Below are 19,734 nucleotides of genomic sequence, written 5' to 3'. Positions count from 1 at the left end.
AGTGAATCGTATTGTATCGCCTCATAACTCGAAAGAATCATATTGTATTGCGTCATAATTGGAATGGGTCATATCATAATTGGAATTGAATCGGATTTAATTGCATCATAACTGGAGTGAATTGTCGTATTGTAATCGGAGTGATTCATATAGTATCTCAATAGAATTGAATTGTACCACATTGGGCGGCACGGTAGTTGACTAGTTAGCACATCCGCCTCACAGTTCTGAGGACCGGGGTTCAACTCTCGGCCCTGCCTATGTGGAGTTGGCTTGCCTGCGTGGGTTTTCTCCAGGTACTCCGGTTTCCTCCCACATCCCAAAAACATGTGTGGTAGGTTGATTGAAGACTCCAAATTGCCCATAGGTGTGAATGCTTGTTTGTTTATATGTGACCTGTGATTGGCTGGTGACCAGTTCAGGGTGTACCCCGGCTCTCGCCCGAAAATAGCTGAGATAGGCTCCAACACGCCCTCGACCCGAGTGAGGAGAAGCGGCTCAGAAAATGGATGGCTGGATGGATGTAACTGGAGTGAATCATTACATTGTAATTCGAGTGAATTGTAAAGTATCGTAATTGGATGAATCATACTGTATCACATCGCAAGGGGAATGCATCGTATTGCAATTGGACGGTTAGGTATCGTAATTGGGTCAATCGAGTAGTATCACATCGTGACTTGAGTCAATTGTATTGCGTCATAATGAGAATGAATTGTCTTGCATTGTAATTGGAGTTATTCGTATAGATTCATAATCTGAATGAATCGTATTGTATCACATCGTAACTGGGGGAATCATATAGTATCGTAATTGAATGAATCGTACTGTATCACATCATAATGAGAATGAACCGTATCGTAATTGGGGTCAGTCGTATTGTATCACATCGTAAGTTGAGTCAGTTGTACGTGTTATAATTAATGACTCATCTCACATTGTAATTGTCGTGATTCATATAGAATCGTAATTCTAGTAAATATTATTGTAATACATTGAAACTGGAGTGAATCATATTGCATCATAATTGAGTGAATCAGATCGCATCTTAACTGAAGTGTATCCAGTCTCATCTGTCACAGATTTACATACTGTATATTGTAAATATATCATAGCATTGACCCTTTTGATGGTTAACATGGTTACAAGAGTAACAGTTTTTGTCATGTTTGCCCGTTGCAGGTCAACTTGGTGTCCGAGCACATCTGGTGCGATGACTTCTTGGTGCGTAGCTTCTACTTAAAGAACATGCAGACCAATGAGACACGGACCGTCACGCAGTTCCACTTCCTGACTTGGCTCAACCAGAACGTCCCCGAGACCAGTCGCACCCTCCTGGATTTCCGCAGGTAGGGAACTCGGCTCTGACTACAAGATTTATCAGAAGGGGAAGGTTTTAAAGTGGGTTTTGCTGGTTATTTAAGGTACAACACTGCCTGAACATTTAGTGTTCTATAAATGAAGAGGTCGGTGAAGGTAGCACTAGAGAGTAGTCTGTACTAGGGCAGCAGCATTTGATACCAGATGTCTTTTCAACCTTACTTGTGGCTGTTTCAAACCAAAATGGCCACCTTCCTGTGTCTTTTCTGGGATGGCTTCTTGAGACATTTTTGTGGGTCTGCTATTGATACCCCTCCTTGAGCCGTCACCTTGTCGTGGTGGAGGGGTTTGTGTGTCCCAGTGATCCTAGGAGCTAAGTTGTCTGGGGCTTTATGCCCCTGGCAGGGTCACCCATGACAAACAGGTCCTAGGTGAGGGACCAGACAAAGCACGGCTCAAAGACCCCTAATGATGACGACAGACAATGGACTTCGTTTTCCCTTGCCTGGACGCGGGTCACCGGGGCCCCCCACTGGAGCCAGGCCTGGTGGTGGGGCTCGAAGGCGAGCGCCTGGTGGCCGGGCCTGCACCCATGGGACCCGGCCGAGCACAGCCCGAAAGGGTAACGTGGGTCCCCCTTCCCATGGGCTCACCACCTGTGGGAGGAGCCATAGGGGTCGGGTGCAGTGTGAGCTTGGCGGTGGCCAAAGGCGGGGACCTTGGCGATCCGATCCCCGGCTACAGAAGCTGGCTCTAGGGACGTGGAATGTCACCTCTCTGGCAGGGAAGGAGCCCGAGCTGGTGTGTGAGGTTGAGAAGTTCCGACTAGATATAGTCGGACTCGCCTCCACACACAGCTTGGGCTCTGGTACCAGTCCTCTCGAGAGAGGTTGGACTCTCTTCCACTCTGGAGTTGCCCATGGTGAGAGACGCCGAGCAGGTGTGGGTATACTTATTGCCCCCCGGCTCGGCGCCTGTACGTTGGGGTTCACCCCGGTGGACGAGAGGGTAGCCTTCCGCCTTCGGGTGGGAGGACGGGTCCTGACTGTTGTTTGTGCCTATGCACCAAACAGCAGTTCAGAGTACCCACCCTTTTTGGAGTCCTTGGAGGGGGTGCTGGAGAGCGCTCCCGCTAGGGACTCCATTGTTCTGTTGGGGGACTTCAATGCTCACGTGGGCAATGACAGTGAGACCTGGAAGGGCGTGATTGGGAGGAACGGCCCCCCGATCTGAACCCGAGCGGTGTTCTGTTATTGGACTTCTGTGCTTGTCACTGATTGTCCATAACGAACACCATGTTCAAGCATAAGGGTGTCCACACGTGCACTTGGCACCAGGACACCCTAGGTCGCAGTTCGATGATCGACTTTGTGGTCGTGTCATCGGACTTGCGGCCACATGTCTTGGACACTCGGGTGAAGAGATTGATCACCACCTGGTGGTGAGTTGGCTCCGATGGTGGGGGAAGATGCTGGTCCGACGTGACAGGCCCAAACGTATTGTGAGGGTCTGCTGGGAACGTCTGGCAGAATCCCCTGTCAGAAGGAGTTTCAACTCCCACCTCCGACAGAACTTTGCTCATGTTCCGGGGGATGTGGGGGACATCGAGTCCGAGTGGACCATGTTCCACGCCTCCATTGCTGAGGCGGCCGACCGGAGCGGTGGCCGTAAGGTGGTCGGTGCCTGTCGTGGCGGCAATCCCCGAACCCGTTGGTGGACACCAACGGTGAGGGATGTCGTCAAGCTGAAGAAGGAGTCCTATTGGGCCTTTTTGGCCTGTGGGACTCCTGAGGCAGCTGATGGGTACCGGCTGGCCAAGCGGAATGCAGCTCTGGTGGTCGCTGAAGCAAAAACTCAGTATGGGAGGAATTCGGTGAGGCCATGGAGAAAGACTTCCGGACGGCTTCGCGGAAATTCTGGTCCACCATCCGACGTCTCAGGAGAGGAAAGCAGTGCACCACCAACACTGTGTATAGTGGGGATGGGGCGCTGCTGACCTCGACTCGGGACGTTGTGAGTCGGTGGGGAGAATACTTCGAAGACCTCCTCAATTCCACCGACACGCCTTCCCATGAGGAAGCAGAGTGTGGGTTCTCTGAGGCGGGCTCTCCTATCTCCGGGTTTGAGGTCACCGAGGTAGTTAAAAAGCTCCTCGGTGGCAGGGCCCCGAGGAGCTTTTGATGAGATTCGCCCGGAGTTCCTAAAGGCTCTGGATGTTGTGGGGCTGTCCTGGTTGACACGCCTCTGCAACATCGCGTGGACATCGGGGACAGTGCCTCTGGATTGGCAGACTGGGGTGGTGGTCCCCCTTTTTAAGAAGGGGGACCGGAGGGTGTGTTCCAACTACAGGGGGATCACACTGCTCAGCCTCCCTGGTAAGGTCTATTCAGGGGTGCTGGAGAGGAGGGTCCGTCTGGAAGTCGAATCTCAGATTCAGGAGGAGCAGTGTGGTTTTCGTCCTGGCCGTGGAACAGTGGACCAGCTCTACACCCTCGGCAGGGTCCTCGAGGGTGCATGGGAGTTTGCCCAACCAGTCTACATGTGTTTTGTGGACTTGGAGAAGGCGTTCGACCGTGTCCCTCGGGGAGTCCTGTGGAGGGTGCTTCGGGATTATGGGGTACCGAACCCCCTGATATGGGCTGTTCGGTCGCTGTACGACCGGAGTCAGAGTTTGGTCCGCATATCCGGCAGTAAGTCGGACTCATTCCCGGTGAGGGTTGGACTCCGCCAAGGCTGCCCTTTGTCGCCGATTCTGTTCATAACTTTTATGGACAGAATTTCTAGGCGCAGCCAAGGTGTAGAGGGGGTCCGGTTTGGTGGCCTCAGTATTGCATCTCTGCTTTTTGCTGATGATGTGGTTCTGTTGGCTTCATCAAGCCGTGAGCTCCAACTCTCACTGGAGCAGTTCGCAGCCGAGTGTGAAGCGGCTGGGATGAGAATCAGCACCTCCAAATCTGAGACCATGGTCCTCAGTCGGAAAAGGGTGGCGTGCCCTCTCCAGGTTGGGGATGAGATCCTGCCCCAAGTGGAGGAGTTCAAGTATCTTGGGGTGTTGTTCACGAGTGAGGGAAGAATGGAACAGGAGATCGACAGGCGGATCGGTGCAGCGTCTGCAGTGATGCGGACTTTGTATCGAGCCGTTGTAGTAAAGAAGGAGCTAAGCCGAAAGGCAAAGCTCTCAATTTACCGGTCGATCTTTGTTCCTACCCTCACCTATGGTCATGAGCTGTGAGTTTTGACCGAAAGAACAAGATCCCGGATACAAGCGGCCGAAATGAGTTTCCTCCGCAGGGTGTCCGGGTTCTCCCTTAGAGATAGGGTGAGAAGCTCGGTCATCCGGGAGGATCTCAGAGTAGAGCCGCTGCTCCTCCGCATTGAGAGGAGCCAGATGAGGTGGCTGGGGCATCTGATTTGGATGCCTCCCGGACGCCTCCCTGGTGAGGTGTTCCGGGCACGTACCACCGGGAGGTGCATTTTACAAAACTTGTGGTTTCTTAGGATTTTGTTTTATGATCTTAAAATAGGTGCTTCAAACCAAAATGGTCACTTTCCTGTGTTGGAAAAAGGATGGATGGTATACTCATGATAGACATGCCTACCATGTTTTGTGTTGCTAACTCAAACTAGCTTTGGGGGCAGAATTTTCAAAAACCTGCTCTTGTTTACTTCTTCGTTTTGTTTTATCACCATAACATGGCTGCTTCAAACCAAAATGGTCACCTTCCTGTGTCTTTTCTGTAATGGCTTCTTGAGACTTTTTTGTGGGTCTACGCATCATGAATATGGCTACCAAATTTAATGTTGCCAAGTTGAACTGGCTTCAGGGGCTGAATTTTCAAAAACCTGTCTTGGTTTACTCTGTTATATTTTATGACCCTGAAAAGGCTGCTTTAAACCAACATCACAGACTTTCTGTGTCTTTTCCTGGATGGCTTTGGGATACTTTTTTTGTGGGTCTACACATTTTAGATATGCCTACCCAATTTCATGTTGCTAAGTCAAACTGGCTTTGTGGGACGAAATCTTATATAGTTATATATTTTTATTTTTTATGACACTAAATTTACTGTTTCAAACCAAAATTGTAGACTTCCTGTGTGTTTTCCGGGATGACCTCTTGAAACCTTTTGGTGGGTCTACTCATGATAGACATGTCTACCAAATTTCATGTTGCTCAGTTGAACTGGCATCGGGGGCTGAATATTCAAAAACTGTAGTTGACTTTGCATCTAACAAACGTTAATGGTCTGGTCCATCATCATTGGAGGTAATGTCTGAAGTGACAAAATGGTCGGCATGTAAACAAGCTTCTTCCCCCCCAACAGCATGTTTGTCCCCCCCCCCTCCCACACACACTTTTTACCAGCTAACTAGCGGTCGCCAGTGTCATTTTTGTGATGTTGCAGCTAGTAATATGAGCCCAGTTGCATAGTCACAAAAGTGATCATTGGAGATTGTGATTCTGCAACTGAGGGGGCCGCATGGATCCCCAAACCTCACCAACCCCCCAATCTCGAAACTAAGCTCCCGCCCCCCACATCCCCCACTTTCCACCTTTTTCCTCCTCGCTGTGCCCGCTGACCCAAGATGACCGCTCTCCTTATTTTTGCTTACTCGTGCTTGCCCTGCCTTCCTCTCTCACGCCTGCAGGGTCACCCGAGCCCCTTTCACGCTGTCTGTCAAAAGATGGATTATTCGCATTTTTTTTACCAGGTCGCTGGCCCCAATCGGAATGGAGGATCACACACCATTTTGCTGGCTTCCTGGGTAATATCAGTAGTGTAATGACGGCAGTGTGAAAGGGAACCGGGGAAAAAGCTGTAACGGGGTGTGAAGTTTAACACAGTCACTTCATCCGCCCTGTTGTGTTATAAGCAATTGTCGCTGTCTGACAACAATTTTAAATGTCACATTAAATGGAACATGTGGGATTCTTTGTTGTTGTGTCAAAGCTCTCTGGGTTCTGTGTGAAAGGCTAAGGAAGATAAATATTGATTGATAATGTGAAAGGTATGTACATAAAACTGGGGGGTTAAAGACACAAATTCAAGCATGAGACCCGTAACTAAAGTGGGACTGCACCTGTGTGAAAGGGAATAGCAGGAGGCCGGAATGGGGGTGTAACATTTACCACCCGACACTCACTTCTCCGTTGTGTTGAAAGCGATTGTACCTGTCAGTCAACATTTAAATTTTTTTTTTTTTTTTACCAGACACTGGTGCTGATGTTAAATCCAAATTTCATGTCCCTGTGTGAAAGGACCAATTATCACACTCATCTGAGTTTTGCGTAAAAGGCAGAGCCCGTCACTGTGCTGTGGGAAAGGTACAACACAAAATGGGGTAATAACCACACGTTTCCTGGCTTTGCGGGTACTATCAAGAACGTAACAAAAGCGCGACAGCACCTGCCCGTCACACTGTCGTCTGATTATCCAAATGCGGGATGCTGGTCTCAGTCTGAAAGAGGTTAAGGGGGTGTGAAGCAAAGTAATTATAGATAACAAAAATAAATGAAATAACTAAAACAAAAATTGAATCCAAATAAAAACGAGAATGTTTTTTCTTTTTTTTTTTTTTTTTTAAAAACAACAACTGAACCGAAATTTTATGTTTACAAAACTAAAATTAACTTTAATTATAGCAAAAATGTCCTTACTTTGCATCTTTGTCAATGAATTTCATGCATGAGTTTTCAGGGTTGATTTTAAAATTGAACCAAAGTCATTGCGTTTTGTTTCGAAATACATTCAATATGTTTGAAGGTAAGCGCTGACAAAGCATACAAAGACTGAGAGCAATTTAGTACTGAATTGTTGAGATATAGCACAAAACTCTTTTTCACCGTCTCAGCTAGCTCAATTGTTTGGGCAGGACTAAAACAGGGTCATGCTGACATCATCAGGGAACAGCGTATGTCGGCCTTCCCCCACTATTTAAGTTTTTTATTACATTATACATTTTTCGGGTCTATTTGGTGGGTCTTCAAAAGTACTTAATTTGGTACGGGCGTACAGAACAAGGAATGCCAAACAGTTGTTTGTGCATTTTAGTTCCTTTACTTTGTGTCGCCTATAAATAGCTTCATCGGGCAGTAGCCAAAAAAAGGCGCTACCCGATGATGGCGCTTTTAAGCGACGGCCCCTGCAGTCCTGCACTCACTCCCGGTCGACCGATTTGACACGGCTCCCATTCTTTTGTCACTCAACTCAGCCCGAAACGTGACGCTAGATAACAAGTGCTCTCAATTTTTTTCTTCATGTATGAACAATTAGTACATAGTACAACCAGGCTTAAGTTTCATCTAAATAAACCAAAAGCATTTTTCCATCTACTGTATCTTATCGAGCTGTCTGTCTCTCTCTCTGTCTGAGTTGACTATGACTGTCACAGATAAATGCAAGTGGCTTATAAGTGGAAGAGGGTGCGCGATGTGTGTGGAATACTTCTTAAGGGAAATAACAGCCACAAATCTAAAAGTCCACTTGAGAAGTTTGCAATTTAGCAGCAAGGGAAGATAAACATGCAAATTGGGACTTGAATTTCTTTCTTTTTTTTTTTTTACAATCAGAAGGCTATGTAAGTTAATGTAGCCATTCACGTGTCTCATGAATGGTTTTTACCGTGCGTTGTGATGTATCTAAACTTAGAAGCAGTTTTATGCACTGCACTTATTGCACTTCAAATTGTGTGGATTGTTATACAGTACATGAATTGAAATACCTGTATACTTAATTGTGGGAAACTAACACGAATACTGAAACTAATAAAAATGTAACTAAAACAAAGCGTTTTTTAAAAAATAATAAAAACTAACAAACCTGCTCTAAAAAATAATTAAAACTAATTGAATTTGAAAAACTAAATAAAAACTAAATACAATGGAAAATCCCAAACTTTTACATAACCCGGGTGTGAAATTTAACACCTGAGACCCATTTCTCCTGCCCTGTTGTGTTGAAAACAATTCTTTCTGTCAGATAACTATTTTATTTGTCACATCATCATCTAATTATAGATATGTGGGATGCCGTGTCTCTGTGTGAAAGGGGATAGTATAGTTTCACATGGACACTCAATATCCCACTTGGCGGCTGGCTTTTAGCTTCTCAAGCACCACTATTATGTGATCTGTTGATAGTAATATTCAATAGATGAGCACACGCTGGCCCCTTTCACACCTGACATTCACCCTTGTCTGAAAGGGTGTTAAATGCTGGATCTACTCTTACGCCTCTAATGTGCAAATATTGCATTACCTCCTCTGCCGACTTGTCGTTCCCCGCCCTGAGTTACAATCTCAGGCTTAGCGGGGCGTGAGCGCACCCCTTCTGCGCACCCCCGCCCTTTTTTTTTTAATTAATGTTTTTTTTTGCTGGCTGTTTCCACGGCAACGTGACATTTGACTTGAGTGAGCTGGGTGGAGACACAACCCCCCTCACTGCCACTATCCAACCTCCCACCCAGTTACCAAACACAAACCACTTTCACACAGCCGGTTTCCTGAAAATGAACATCATAGACCTAGCAATAATTGGCATTTTCTCATCTGTGCCTTTCATTCAACAAAGCGGGTTATTGATGTGTCTGAGTGAAAGTCAGATAATTACATGAAGTCAGAGTGTGAGGTATAAAATATTCTGGTATGATAGAAGTGGGACCTCTGTTCTGGCTTTCCGTTATCGCCTTTTCACACAGCTGTCAGCTGAAGCGAGATATTACCATGTTCATAGAGCCCGATCACACACGTTACGGTTTTTCCGTATTCGGATAATTTAATATGAGGTGATGTAAGAGAGCATTTGTTTCAGGTATTAAACCTTACACACTAGTGGCAGGTCCCAGGTATCCCCTTATACACTGTTGGCCTTCTCTGCCTCTGTTATGCCTCTGTTGAAGCTGGGAATTTTGTGGGTTAATAACTTCAACCCTCCATTCCGTCGCGGTACCTTTCCCCCAATTTGGCGGCACAGGGATAATGCCGGCTTTGTTGGGCAGTGCAAAAAGGTCTAGTGTGTACCGGTCCATATGAGTCTTAGTGTGCCAGACGTTAAGCTTCCTACTATTTGCAAAGGCAAAAAAAATGTTTTCCCATTGTCAGTACCTTCCACACAGGACACAATTCTGGGGAAAAGCTGGTTTTGATGAAAAGGGGCAAATGTGTGGCTGGTCTGTATGAGTCTTACAATACACAAACATCATGCAAAAGTGGTGCTTCAGAGGTGTAACCGTACATTGGCATTTATTTGCCTCTCCCCTTCATACAGAACCCACTGAGGTCCATTACCAACAGATGACAAAAAACAATTGAGGGCCTTCACTAATACTTTGTCTAGGTTCTCCTTGTTATCGTTAACGAATTTTTGAGGAACGTTGCAGAATTCTGAGGTGGGAATGTTAATGATGAAGTCCCAAGAGGAACAAGAGAATCATGACTAATGTATCATACGATGTATAATGGATCACAGGGAACCTGGCTGTTGAATACTGTTCTTTTGAGTTCTCTCCATCAAAGAGAATCGAAGATGAATCGAGGAGAATCATGTTTTCACGCCTCTTCTCAGATCAGAAGGTCCATTTGCTGCTTGCTTATTTGCTTGTAGTGTTACCGCATTGCTTGCAAGCTTTTAAATTCAATTTGTAGTTCAAACATATGATGTCTTCTCTTAGTTCTAGGCTGTACTCATTTTGAAGAATCTTTAGACTTGCTAGAATTTGCTAATGTCACGTGGTTTGAAAATAGATTCTGCACTTAAAGTAAAGTGTAAATCATTCCAGAGGAGACTAGTGAGAGTTACTTACCTCATGTCATGTCTTTTCAAATTAAATTCTGAATTTTACAGTAAAGCGTAAGCAAAATGTGATCTCTTCTCCTACTTGTAGTCCGTACTCAGGCAGCATTTTGGAGAATCTTTAGTGATTTGTGAAAGCTACTTTCCTAATGTCATGTAAATTAAATTCTAAATTTAAAAGTAAAGCACAAGCAAAATATGATATCTTGTCCTAGTAGTAGTCAATACTTAGGCAGCATTTTGGAGTCATTACAGACTTGCAAGAGCTATTTACCTCTACGTTACGTCTTTTTGAATTAAATTCTGAATTTTACAGTAAAGCACAACCAAAATATGATCTATTCTCCAAGTTCTAGTCTACGCTGACAGCTTTTTGAAGAATCTTATCAGACATGCGAGAACTCCTTACCTCAACGTTACGTTTTTTTGGGTTTTTTTTAAAATTAAATTCTGAATTAACAGTAAAGCACAAGCAAAATATGATCTATTCTCCTAGTTCTGGTCCATACTTGGGCAGCAACATTTTGGAGTGCGTCTTTAAAGACTAGCTGTAGCTACATAACTCACGTTGCACGTTTCATTGGACTTAAGCAGTAAGACACATCTGCGCAGTAACGGCAAGCTTGGAAAGAAGTCACAACTGAGTGCCTCCTTGTGTTGTTGTGTTTTGTAGGAAAGTGAACAAGTGTTACCGCGGACGCTCCTGTCCAATCATCGTGCACTGCAGGTAAATAACAACAACACTGGCTTTTGTCAACGTATTCCTTCATTTCCCACTGATTACTACATGACTGTTCATAACATAATATGTACATCGCTGGCATCGGGCATAAACCTTGTATTACCAAAACCATTGCTTTTCAGAAAACCGAAATAATGGCATGTTTGTTGAGCCATTAACATGGGCACCTGCGTCAGACAGCCGGGGATGATCAGGACCCCTTGACAGCTGTCATGTCCCCCCCTCCCCCCGCCCCCCATTCGATGCCCCTGACGGTGCTGATCCAAATTAGGTCTGGAATGGAGTTTTTAACTATCACGAAAGGGAATATTTTCTACAACCGCAATTCCATTGAAGTTGGGACGTTGTGTTAAACATAAAAAAAAAATCAAAAATACAATGATTTGCAAATCGTGTTCAACCTATATTTAATTGAATACACTACAATGACAAGATATTTAATGTTCAAACTGTTCAACTTTATTTATTTTTTTTAGCAAATAATCATAAAATTTTATGTCTGCAAACGTTCCAGAAAAAGCTGGGACAGGGTCATGTTTACCACTGTGCTACATCACCATTTCTTTTAACAACATTCAATAAACGTTTTGGAAGTGAGGACACTAATTGTTGAAGCTTTGTAGGTGGAATTCGGTCCCATTCTTGCTTGATGTACAGCTTCAGCTGTTCAACAATCCCGGTCTCCGTTGTCGTATTTTAGGCTTCATAATGTGCCACACATTTTCAATGGGAGACAGGTCTTGACTGCAGACAGGCCAGTCTAGCACTCGCACTCTTTTACTACGAAGCCACGCTGTTGTAACACGTGCAGAATGTGGTTTGGCATTGTCTTGCTGAAATAAGCCAGGGCGTCCATGAAAAAGACGTTGCTGGGATGGCAGCATATGTTTCTCCAAAACCTGTATGTACCTTTCAGCATTAATGGTGCCTTCACAAATGTGTAAGTTACCCCTGCCATTGGCACTAACACAGCCCCATACCATCACAGATGCTGGCTTTTGAACTTTGCGTCCATACCAGTCCGGATGGTTCTTTTCCTCTGGCCCGGAGAACACAACGTCCACAATTTCAAAAAATAATTTGAAATGTGGACTCGTCGGACCATAGAACACTTTTCCACTTTTCATCAGCCCATCTTAGATGAGCTCGGGCCCAGAGAAGCCGGCGCCGTTTCTGGGTGCTGTTGATAAATGGCTTTTGCTTTGCATAGTAGAGTTTCAAGTTGCACTTACGGATGTAGCGCCAAACTGTATTTACTGACAATGGTTTTCTGAAGTGTTCCTGAGCCCATGCGGTGATATCCTTTACACATTTATGTCGGTTTTTAATGCAGTGCCGCCTGAGGGATCGAAGGTTACGGGCATTCAATGTTGTTTTTTCGGCCTTGCCCCTTACATGCAGTGATTTCTTCAGATTCTCTGAACCTTTTGATGATATTATGGACCGTAGATGATGAAATTGATAAATTCCTTGCAATTGTACGGTGAGGAACATTGTCCTTAAACGGTTCGACTATTTTCTCACGCACGTGTTCACAAAGAGGTGAACCTCGGCCCATCTTTGCTCGTGAATGACTGAGGAATTCACGGAAGCTCCTTTTATACCCAATCATGGCCCCCACCTGTTCCTAATTAGCCTGTTTACCTGTGGGATGTTCCCTACAGGTGTTTGATGAGCATTCCTCAACTCTGTCTTTGTTGCCACCTGTCCCAGCTGTTTTGGAACGTGTTGCAGCCATAAAATTCTAAGTTAATGATTATTTCATTAAAAACAATAAAGTTGATCTGTTTGAACATTAAATATCTTATCTTAGTAGTGTATTCAATTAAATATAGGTTGAACATGATTTGCAAAGCATTGCATTCTGTTTTTGTGTATGTTTAACACAATGTCCCAACAAGTCACTGGTGGTGTTGTGGTGCACTCGCCTGACTTTGGTGCGGGCAGCGTGGGATTGGTTCCCACTCAGTGACGGAGTGAATGTGAGGTTGTCCGTGTCTATATGTGCCCTGCGACTGACTGACGACCAGTTCAGGGTGTAGTCCGCCTTTCGCCGAGATAGGCTCCAGCACCCTGTGACCCTAACCAGGATAAGCGGTGTTGAAAATGGATGGATGGATGGACAATGTCCCAACTTCATTGGAATTGGGGTTGTAAATCATAGTCATTATTTATTCGCCAAATGCCAGCTAGATGTTTGCAATTACAATCAAATGTAAAAATTACAATAATAGAAAAGTAGAATATTAAATACCCCCCCAAAAAAATTGAAATAAAAAAATAAAATATAAAAAACAAAATAGGGAGAGAGGCCGAGCCTTCCCACAAGTAGCGAAAATCTGCAAATAAAATTGTCACGTTAAAAGGATCAGGGGGAAAAAAAAGGTGAATTAAGAGAGGGTTTCCACGCGTACTTGGGCCCAAAAATAATTGAATTTGTGAATGCCGAACCATGAATATTCACAATCCCCCCATATAGTACAATAAATTATTATAATAGGTGAAGTGCAAAGAGATAAAAAAAATAAAATCTAAAACAAAACAAAAATAAATAAATAAGCCAAATAATACAAAAAAATGAAAATAACAGTTAGTCATTGATGGTGTAGTGGTACACTCGCCTGACTTTGGTGTGGGCAGCGTGGGTTCAGTTCCAACTCAGTGACTGTGTGAATGTGAGTGCGAATGGTTGTACATGTCTATGTGTACCCTGCGACTAACTGGCGACCAGTTCAGGGTGTTTTCCGCCTTTCGTTCGAAATCACCTGGGATAGGCTCCAGTTCCCCGCGACCCCAACCAGGATAAACTGTGTTGGAAATCGATGGATGGAGGAAAATAACAGAAAAATTTGTTCATATAAAATACAGTAAAGTGAAGCGTATTAAAAAATGGTATTGTTGATTATTTAAAAAAAAAACACAATTGTTTCATGATTTAAAATAAACTAAGGGTCATGTTTGAAAACTCTTGTTGTAAAAAAACTGGTAAAAACGTGTCAAGACATGGAAAACCGGTAATCCTCATAACAGGTTATTTTGTATTGTTTACACTTTAAAGAACAACATGCAAACATATTTCTTTTTGTGTGTTTTATACAGCGACGGCGCTGGCCGAAGCGGGACGTACATCCTTATCGACATGGTCCTCAACAAGATGACGAAAGGTGGGTAGGCCTGCCAACCTCAACCTTTTGGAACATTAAGTCCATTTGGAAATTATATTTCATCAAAACCATCCGTCACTTGTATTGTGTGCACTGAGCCCAAAAACTAATTATATTCATTTTAATCTCTGCACTTTATCAGTCCAAACTTAATTGAACACAGCCAATTTGCATGTTTCATTCGTGTTTGCAGTGAACAACGGAAAACTCTGACAAAGTAAATATTTAAATGACCGCCGTTGCCTTCAAAGATAAGACCCGTAATTACTGCAATTACTGCTAGACTTCATAAACACTAGCATTTTTTACTCATAGTAGTATTCCCACACTGCCAATAATTACAATACACCATGTGCTTACATAAATATTAGCTGCCTGACCAAAGACTGAAAAAACGAGTACAGTGGTGGCTTGAGATGCGAGTTTAATTTGTTCCATGATTATGCTCGTAGCACAAAACACTCAGATCTCAAATTAACTTTCCTCATTAAAATTAATAGAAATGCCATTAATTGTGTACATTCCACCCTCCCTTTAAAAAAACCAAAAATGTTTGGAATGTGTTATTCTAAGAATAATAGAGAAAATAGCACTCTATAATATTGTACTGTATAAAAACATACAGTAATGACATCATTAAATAGAATGTAAAGAATGGAACTGTTTTTGCCACATTGTTTTGCTTCAATTCAATAACATTGTGCCTCTCCTTCTGCTGTGCACGTTTTGGCCACCTGGCGGAAATATCATAGAGACATATAGATATACAATAGGTACGGAAAGTATTCAGACCCCCTTAAATTGTTCACTCTTTTGTTATATTGCAGCCATTGGCTAAAATCATTTAAGTTCATTTTTTCCCACATAAATGCACAAACAGCAAGTGTGTCAAGTAAAAAATAATTTAATCTTTACACTCTGAATTTTAAAGGGTTATAACACTGCCACACCGACGCTATTTGTTAGCCTGTCTATGATATGATGCATTGTTTGTTAGCATTCAGCTAAACGGACTGTCGTAACACAGAAGAACTAAGTTGTTGTTTTAAATACACAACTCTTTGCTTCCTGTTTTGCGCAGTAAACTTCAAGTGGAAGTGGCAAAAAAAAAAAAGAATTGTTGACTATCTGCTGGACTGCTGCCTCGTATCTCAAGTCACCATTGTACTGTAGAAAATAGCAATGAATGCAGAGCCAATCCTGTACATGGAATCATATGATGTGGTGATTGTTCACAGTCATCACAGAGTTTTGTTTGACTTTTGAGGCAGATTTTTTCCAAATTGTTGTAGTTAAGTGACTCCGTCTTGCCCATGCTCTCGTCCCATAGCCCCCCACCTCATTTTCCAGCGCATGCTTCACTCCTGCTCTTCTCCTTTTTTTTTTTGCAGAGTGGGGGGGGGGGGGGGGGGGCAAATCTGTCATTCCTTTAAGACCCTCATTTCAGTCCCCTCCAAAGTAAGCTGCCCCCCCCCCCCCCTCCAGTCGCCCCCTTTTGCAGACTTTCCTCCTGGAATAAAAGCCATCAAGTTGCGGCGAGCTTTTCATCCATCTTCCATTTCATTTTGCCATCCTTTTATTTTCCAGCCACTAACCCGGAACCCTCTCGGGGGTCTCCGTGAAGTCCCCCCCCCCCCCACCAAGTCCTCTCTGTCTTCCAGTTTTTTTGTTTTTTTTATCTCACGCATTTACACCAGGGGTGTGGAAACTTTTGTGCTCATGGACCACATTTGATTTTAACAAACACAGATGGGCCATGTCATTCCTAGATAAGGTAAATAAAAGAGACACAATAATGGGTGTTATGTAAAATATTATATATGCGTATAGGTAGAATGTAAAATACACAAAATATTTAATTTTCGTCATACAATAATAACGAATTCTCATTTATGAGAATGTAAACTTTAAATTTAAAACAGGTTTTTTTTGAACGATTAATTCAATTATTAGTAACTAACCAATTCTTTAGTAGACGAAATAAGTTTGTATGTGAAAATGTGCATAATGTGTGTGTGAATAAGTACAATATTTTACCTTGATAATACAATAAGAATTCATTATCCTTTTTTACGTCAAATACTTCATTTTTGTATTCCAATAAAAAAAGAATTCTCATTGTTTATGTTTATATATATATATATATATATATATATATATATGAGATAAAAGTTGAGAATTTCAGCTTCTATTTCAGGGTATTTCCATCTAGATTTGTTAAACAACTCAGGTCAGCGCACCTTTGGTTTGAAGCCACCCACTTTTCAAGTCAGCAAAAGTATTGGAACAGACATGATTAAATGAACTCCAAGTGGATAACATTTCATATTTGGTGGCATAACCCTTACTTGCAATAACTGCATCAAGCCTGTGACCCATTGACTTCACCAGACTGTTGCATTCTTCATTTGAAATGCTTTTCCAGGCCTTTACTGTGGCCTCTTTCAATTCTTGTTTGTTTCTGGCTTTGACCTCAACACATTTTCCTTATGTGCGTGCGCGCGTGTGTGTGTGTGTGTGTGTGTGCGTGTGTGTGTGTGTGTGTGTGTGTGTGTGTGTGTGTGTGTAGGTGCCAAGGAGATCGATATTGCGGCCACTCTGGAGCACCTGCGAGACCAAAGGCCTGGGATGGTCCAGACCAAGGTCAACAACTTCACTTACATCACTGAAATACGATAAAACTCAACAATAATAATTGTAGTAGTAATAATAATAATAATAATAACAATAATAGACACACTGGACAGTTCATTAGGCACACGTGCTACAGTCCATTTCTGGCCGATACATGTCCTGAATTAGCGGGCGACCAGTGAATTGTCCCTCAGCTGAATGTGTCGTGTTGCGTTTTGTGCAGGATCAGTTTGCGTTTGCGTTGACGACGGTGGCTGAAGAAGTGAACGCCATCCTCAAAGCTCTTCCTCAGTAGGAAGGACCGACCACAAGAGCGACTAAGCATCTCCCTGCTCCTGCTGGTTATCTCGGCTCGTTTGTCCTCTCGACGTCCGTCCTTCCCCCTCTTCTTTCTCTTCTTCTTCTCTACTTTGTCACCTGGATTTGCTTGTCATCATGTGAATCCTCGGTCTTCTCTTTCCAATCTCTATTTGGCCTTGTGGTATTTAAATGAATTTGAATGAAAAATGCTCGCTTTTCTTTCAGAATAACTTTGGAATACTCCAAAACACTTAAAAGGCTCCTTGACTTGATTGACGACACTCGAATGCATCAATGGAAAATATTCTGTTTATCTAGCTTTAAGCTTTCTAGCCAAGGTTTCCTATCATCCTTGACGTCATTATTGTCGCGATGATAATTTTGATCTGTAGTCACTTGAGAACTTATAACTCATCAGTCCACGGAATGACGTTCCCCAGGGCACAGTTCGAAAGCTTAGGCTTTTTACACTGGTGCCTTGACTTCACAAGTTTTTCCACTTACGAGCCGTGGCGTGGCAACTATTGCCCTGTTATGCGGGCAAGGAGAGCCACAGTCGCCGTTTGTTGAACGGCGCTACCGAACCGACTCCAGATCGTGACACCGCTCACTAGGCCACACCCCTTAAAAGGACACACCCAACACACCAGTCCAGTAATTTCACTTCAGTTAATTTCTTTACATTGTCTTTTATTATGTTTTTTTTTGTTTTCAATGAAACACATAACAAAATAATATACAGTGAACCCTCACATATTCACATTCATATTTACAACTCTTGCTCTTCTCATTTTTTGTTGTAAATTTAGTTTTAAGGTTTTTTGTGCGAATGACTTTTTTCCATTAAATTTTGAATACTTGGTTTTTGTCAGTTTTTTTAAACAATTTTTGTAGAATTACAACTTTTTTCCTGGTCAGGCAGGGCGTGGCTTAGAGGGTCGTTGGTTCATATCCCCGCCTGAGCACTGTCTTCATTCATCGCGGGGGTTACGTTCCAGAATAAGTAGCAGTGACCATGTATTTTATATATATAAATCTTTATGCATAATACCAATCAAAAATACAGTACATGCATGTGAGGTGCCGGTATAATCTTTTTCCACTTGGGGTTGCCATCGTCACGTTCCACACATCAATATCTGCAACTTTGAGTGTTTGTGGCTTTAAAAGGCGGGGTCTGCCCTGGTGAATGACATGGGAGTCAGCGAATGAGAGAGTAGTTGGCTCAAGATAGCGGCTAGCTGTTAACTGGCTAACTGCTAGTCAGTCTGCGTGTTGAGTGCACAGGCGGCTGAGTATCCTTGACAACCTGTAGAGGGATTACAATTGGTTCTAAGTAACGGTGATAGGCTATATTAAGTTAGCTAACAATGTTTACCATAAACGTACAGTTCTGTAAGTCAGTTTTGCTGTGCAGTCAACACATTACACTTTATTTTCTTTTTTTAAGTGTGAAATGATCCCAAACTTTGCACATTGTGTTTTACGCACTCTTTCCTCCTGGCGCTTACAATTAACATTAACGTTAGTCCATTTGGAAAAATGATCACTGCAAAATTCCACGGTGTCGTGAAAAATGTCATATAAAAGAAGATAGAGCATGTATGATTTAAAAATCAGCGATACAGTGGGAATGTGAGAAGTGAACCGTGATGTGGCGAGGGACGACAATGTTGAACTGAGTTGAGGAGCTTCATTTGGACAAAAGTAGTGCTTTCCCGTTAACCTGTGGCATCTATAGGCAATTACAAGCATTTTGATTGCGCATGGATTTTCACTATTGGTGGCAGGGCTCTGCCCCTAAACACTGTACGAGCAAATTAAACTGTTAAGTTGAGGTACCACTGTATTATGTTGTATTATGCATAATAGCAGTAAATTGGAGGTTGTGAGTTTCGTAAAATGAAGACAAATGGAGATGTTTTTGTCTGTCGCATGTATGGTTATTCCTTTATTCAAATTCCCGGACTCGTTATGGTCTCGATGGGGCCGTCCGTCTTCACTTCCAGACGCACAACGTTTTAGCTACAATAGTTGTACAAAAATCAAAGTGGTAGCTGTACGAACTGTCAGCATGAGACATTTTTGTGCGTAAAGTCAAGATGAAAATGCTCTTCCAGGCTTGAGTCATTTTTGGCATCATAACGGTTGATTTTAGATGTGATAATCCGTTTTTTTGTTTATTTGTGATGTTTTGTTGTATTACCCATGTGATTCCCACGGCCCAATTTATTTCAGTGGCTACTCGTGCATGGCTTTAACTCAGCAAACAGTCAAACTATATATTATATAGACGTATATTGTATAGTCTATGACCAGGATTAAAGGAAGCATTCAACTATTCTTTGATGGTTGTTTGATTGATTTGATGTCCGTGTGCAAGTACAACTCCAAACACACACACACACGCACAGGAAGCATCAGCACAGAAAACCAACAAAAGCTATTTTGTTCTATTGGTGTCAATAAAGTCGTATTGTCAGTGTCCTACGTGGATGTTTTTTATTACACAAAAAGTGACATCAAAGGCGTGTCCGTGTGTGTGTGTGTGTGTGTACAGCAGGGGTGGGGAAACTTTTTTTATGAGATTTTTAAAACACTTGATTTTAATGATAAAATAGCTCCAACTAATTTCTATATTCATATTTCTTTTATATTATTATTTCTGTATATTTCTATACAAAATATAAATAATCCCATACTAAAACATCCTGTACTGCTGTTCTGAAAAGGATTAGGAAGAAGTACAATTACTTTAAATATGATCGAACAACTGGCACGG

The 19,734-nt window shown here is 42.9% G+C and overlaps 1 protein-coding gene across 5 annotated transcripts in view; it reads left to right on the top strand.

Moving 5' to 3' along the window:
- LOC133411982 (receptor-type tyrosine-protein phosphatase N2-like) overlaps positions 1-19,439 on the top strand; it is a 149,588-nt gene extending 130,149 nt beyond the window's left edge. For all 5 annotated transcript variants that reach the window (XM_061694912.1, XM_061694910.1, XM_061694911.1 and 2 more), the window contains exons 19-23: positions 1,183-1,349; positions 10,786-10,839; positions 13,954-14,018; positions 16,588-16,661; positions 16,876-19,439. In XM_061694912.1, the coding sequence (XP_061550896.1) occupies positions 1,183-1,349; positions 10,786-10,839; positions 13,954-14,018; positions 16,588-16,661; positions 16,876-16,947 (432 nt within the window). In that variant the 3' untranslated portion in view covers positions 16,948-19,439. The remainder of the gene's footprint in view (positions 1-1,182; positions 1,350-10,785; positions 10,840-13,953; positions 14,019-16,587; positions 16,662-16,875) is intronic.
- The last annotated feature ends 295 nt before the right edge of the window (positions 19,440-19,734 follow it).

Source organism: Phycodurus eques, chromosome 13, assembly GCF_024500275.1.
Source record: "Phycodurus eques isolate BA_2022a chromosome 13, UOR_Pequ_1.1, whole genome shotgun sequence".
Lineage (NCBI taxonomy): Eukaryota > Metazoa > Chordata > Actinopteri > Syngnathiformes > Syngnathidae > Phycodurus > Phycodurus eques.
Note: the sequence above shows the minus strand (reverse complement) of the source record. Positions and strands in the feature narration are given on the sequence as shown.